Source organism: Pteropus vampyrus, unplaced genomic scaffold (assembly GCF_000151845.1).
Source record: "Pteropus vampyrus isolate Shadow unplaced genomic scaffold, Pvam_2.0 Scaffold384, whole genome shotgun sequence".
NCBI lineage: Eukaryota > Metazoa > Chordata > Mammalia > Chiroptera > Pteropodidae > Pteropus > Pteropus vampyrus.
The window spans coordinates 1,584,686-1,589,290 of NW_011889165.1; the positions used below are offsets into that span (position 1 = coordinate 1,584,686).

Here is a 4,605-nt window from a genome sequence, read left to right on the forward strand (position 1 = left end):
TGAGGCAGTGTTTCCTGTAAGGGAGGCCTGGGGAGGAGAGGGGTGGGAGGGCAGTTTCTAGGGGTTAGGGGTTAGAGTAGCTGAGAAAAGAAACCACCACAGTCCATGTATAATACGCACTGAAACAGCCCATACGCACAGATACATCCTGGACCCTTAAAAACAGAAGTGACAGATTTAACAAGCAACAGATTTAATGCTGCATTTCCACATCTGGAGACAGGAGGCCACATCTAGAGGTAGAGCAGCTCTTACAAGAAAACAGCACTATAACCATGAGGAGGTGAATTCTGCCAGCAACTCAAGGTAGCTTGGAGGTGGAACACTCCCCAGTCAAAGCTCCAGATGAGAATGCCACCTGGCTAGTAAATTGATTACAACCTTCTGAGACTCTGAGTAGGGATACCGCCAAACTGTGTCGCCCTGACTCACAAAATTTATGGGATGATAAATATATGTCATTTCCTGCAACTAAGTTTGTAGCCATTTGTCATACAGTAATAAAAACTAATAGTTAGTCAAGCTGATCAGGAAAAAGAACAATTAGTTTCAGTGGAATCACCAAATCTAGCTCCAGGCCCACACATTAATTTAAACCTCATTTAAATATTAAAAATTTATGCTTCATTTAAAAAGGCAATTGGGGCAGATTAAGGCCTCAAGTAGACCTTTAAAGTTTCATGTTTAGATATGATAAAAACACAGAGATACGAGAAAAACATTTACAATTACAAAATGTAAGAAGGCTATGCTGAAAGTGTCAATCAGTTTTGACCAAGAATGGTCAAACAAAAGGTTTAAGTGGGGGTCTTAACGAATGGCAATTTGGACACGGATTTGCATAGAAACCCAACTGTGTTCCAAGGTGGAAAATAAGATACATGATTTATAAAGACAGAAAAAGGGGAGCTTACAAAAGGATTACATAGTTGCTTTGAAAGAGCTGTGATTGATGCTGGCAAGCAGACTTACACTATGCTATTCATGATTAATCACTTATGTTTATTGCTAGGTGAAAAAAAATTTTTAAGAGTTCAATGATGCAAATCCAGTTCCAGGACCTGTATCAAGATGTAGTGTTTGGTTTAGCCCAGTTCAAAAGTTCAGTTTTGCATGTACTGGGGTGAGTTAGCTCAGCTTCCCAGAGGCCACCTGGCTCCAATTTAGATTGCTCTCTTGACAACATCAACTCCATTTTGCTGTAATTCTTTCACAAAAACACTATGATTGTTGAATAATCCAAATGTAATCACATTACAGGAAGCATCCTAAAGAAACAAAAGAACAGAAAATATATTCCACGATCTACGCTATGCATTAAAACTGGGTGGAAACACTGTCATAGCCTCCTGCTTCAATCAAAACTGTTCAGCACCAATTTCCCTGAGATAGTTGAAGGATTTTTTTTATAAAGGACATAAAAAAAATAGTTGTACAGTTTTGTAATAAATATATTCTTGGATTACTTTAAATTTTCTTGTTGTTGCAACTTTTTTTTTGGTATCTTGTATTTATTGCTTATAGGTTCAGCAGTCATTTTTCCAGGTCAGTAAACTTAGATTTACCTCATAGTTTGTAATGACTTCATGATGTTTCATTATGAATATAACATATTTATTTAACAACTCCCCTGCTGATGGACGTGTTATTTCCAGTGTAATTATTCACCTGTATTTTATTAATTTTATTCTTCAATATAGCAGAAATTAATCTTGACATTTGGCCTAAGAATCCTAACTTCATTTTTTCAGAAAGAATTGAGATAATGTATGTGAAACAACTAGCACAATGTCTGGCATGTAATTGCTATTATTGTCATTATTGTGTTATCATGATGATGGTGGTGGTGATGATGATGATGATGATGGTAGTGGTGGTAGTGGTGGTGTTACAACATCTCCATAATTATCCTGGGGATTACGATTGTCATCTTAAATTTCTAACTAGCTCAAATTTAGCTTCAATGGTATACAAAACTCCTATACAGTCTGTCCCTCCCCTTTATTATCATAAATTACATCTTGATACACTGTGACAGCCTGCCTTTTTTATTATTGAATTACATTCTGAGTAGAACCTCAACAATGTGCCTTTTTAATATCTGCTCTAAGTGACCTTTATGTATAAGGCCACTATGAATCCCCCACTGAGGTGGAGATGAAGATATGATAGAGGAGTGACTGTGGAATCTGGGAAGAAAGTAGGGTTTGCAATGACAGAAATCTTGCAAAGCTACCGCATGGCAAACACTAGGTTAAAATAAGACTAGTGGTGTTATTCTGTAATATATCATCTGGCAATATACTGAAACACTTAAAAGTATATATAATGCTTCTAATCAGATAAATATCGATATACTATTATCATTTTTCTGCCTCCACCTTATTTGTACAAACACTATACCATCACTGGTTCCAGGTCTCCCTACAAGGAGCTTTTAGAAAGAGCACAAGGCAAGACAGAGGGAAGGACAAGCTTTCCCTTCTGGAGGTGTATCATTCTCTGAGGGAGCATGTAGAGGTCTCCCTCAAGCTCTGTTGAGCCCTGACCTCTGTGGGGAATCACTGCTCTAGTGAGAAAACTGGAGTTCAAAGGAACAGACTTGCCCAAGATTATTACAGTAGAGCCTGAGTTAAAACATATTTTCTGATTTTTTTATACTCTATCACATCTCTATTAGAATTAACAAGAAGACCCTGAGTTTCCTAATGTCGTTTTTGGAAATATTTCAATTATATCATTCTTTTTAAAAGTTAAAATGTACAGATGCCTACAATGTAATTTCCTCTAAGCTGCCACTAATGATTTTTACTCTAATAGCAAAAAAAAACAAAAAACAAAAAAAAACCATACATTGGTTGCTGGCAAAAGAAATTCCAGAATAGTAGACACAAGGGGCAGCAACAGGATTTTTAAGAGTAAGGGTGGAGGATGAAGTTGCTCTTTCTCACTGCAAATTTCTATTTTACTATATTAATTCATAAAGTTTAGAATACTGGTAAGTATAATCCTTTTAAGGAAAGACCTATGTTAATTATTCAAGGCACCTGAATACTAACTCCATACCATTGTAACAATTGCTAAATACCATTACTCCCTCCTATGTGGTAGAGGCTATCTGGAACAACAGTTTCAATATCAGAAGAAATTAGAAAAGCAGGCCCAGGAAGAGATGTATTTAAAAAGCCTGCTGCCAGGTTAGATAAAGAGACTTAACACCTGAAGGCCACATAGCGAGTCTTCCCATTATAGCAGATCTCGAAGTCAGCTACTTAAGAAGGGAAATAAAAATACTTCTTAGCACAAACGATACGGATAGAAGTCAAAAAATACTTTCTAGTTTAATCACTTCAAGAGTATGTCTAAAATAAAAAATAAAAATAACACTCAGAAACAAAGATTACTTATAACCCCAGGACATTTTAATTCTAAAGAGCTTTAATAAATAAAAAGCCCCAAGTTTCCAAAGTCCATCAAAAAGGGAATGAATAATCAGTTTCATCAGAGCTTGGGGAAATGTTTTGAAAGAGGGAGGGATGAATGTTGATAACCATTCTTGTTCAAAGAGATAAAGATGAAACACAGCTCCTTCAAATAACAACTCATAATGTCACTTGATATAAGTAGGCAGGAGAAAAATAACTGTCCATATCTGCTTTATATACAACATTGGGCAATTAAATGTCAACTTAGCTATTTAGGAATGGCTTGCTAAAACATTGAAAAAATGAAAGACTTCATCCTTGTCATAGACTGCCACTTCGGTGGAACATTCGGTGCACATAACGGGGTGATAGACTTCTTCCACTTCTGTCTCTGCCTGCTCTGCAGCATCCTCACGGTCAGACCGCATCTTCTTCCGGCCTCGCCTCTTCTTCCTGTTCTCTGGAGTTTTGTATCTTAGAATCTCCTCTTTGTTGACAGAACAATTCATCACAAACATTGCTCTATATTGAGTTTTGTATGATTCATGCCTAAGAGGAAAATGAAATGGAGAACTTGGATTTATGTTCTATTTTAATAGTTATCTATTTAGATAAAATTTGAGAACATCAAAATCTTACTGAAGTAAAGACATGGGAAAAAATGAGAAATTTAAAGAAATGTTGAGTTATTTTAAGAGTAGAAAGGAACTTGGTAACAAATAATAAATAGTATAAAGAATGAATATATTCCTTTCTCCTGCTTTAAAATTAACTTTTATCTCAGAAAAAACTTTGTTCTCCAAAATCAGAAAAACAAGAGAAAAGTTGTAGAAAACTTGAGAGGTAATGTTTAAATAATCTTTGCACATTTTTCTATTGTGACCTGAGACTCTGTGCTTCTCTCAATACAGGTGGTGCCATTCTGGTCACCATTTTAGTAAAAGCTATAGTTTTAAAAGCTTAAGGAGCTTCTGACTTTATAATGTCCACTCTAAAGACTCCACCAAAAAAATGTTAGAATAAACAAATTCAGTAAAGTTGCAGGATACAAAATCAATATATAAAAATTGGTTGTGTTTCTATACACTAACAACAAACTATCTGAAAAAGAAATTTTTAAAAAACCCTATTCGCAGTAGCAGCAAAAATAATAAAATATTTAGGAATAAATTTAACCAAG

General features: G+C 35.4%; 1 protein-coding gene across 2 annotated transcripts in view; it reads right to left on the bottom strand.

The window, feature by feature from the left end:
* Positions 1 to 3,400: 3,400 nt before the first annotated feature.
* The window catches only part of EAPP (E2F associated phosphoprotein), a 12,254-nt gene continuing 11,049 nt past the window's right edge, over positions 3,401 to 4,605 (bottom strand). Inside the window, exon 5 of one of the 2 annotated variants that reach the window (XM_023523219.1) lies at positions 3,401 to 3,974. In XM_023523219.1, the coding sequence (XP_023378987.1) occupies positions 3,698 to 3,974 (277 nt within the window). In that variant the 3' untranslated portion in view covers positions 3,401 to 3,697. The remainder of the gene's footprint in view (positions 3,975 to 4,605) is intronic. The other variant, XM_023523220.1, reaches the window with a different exon arrangement.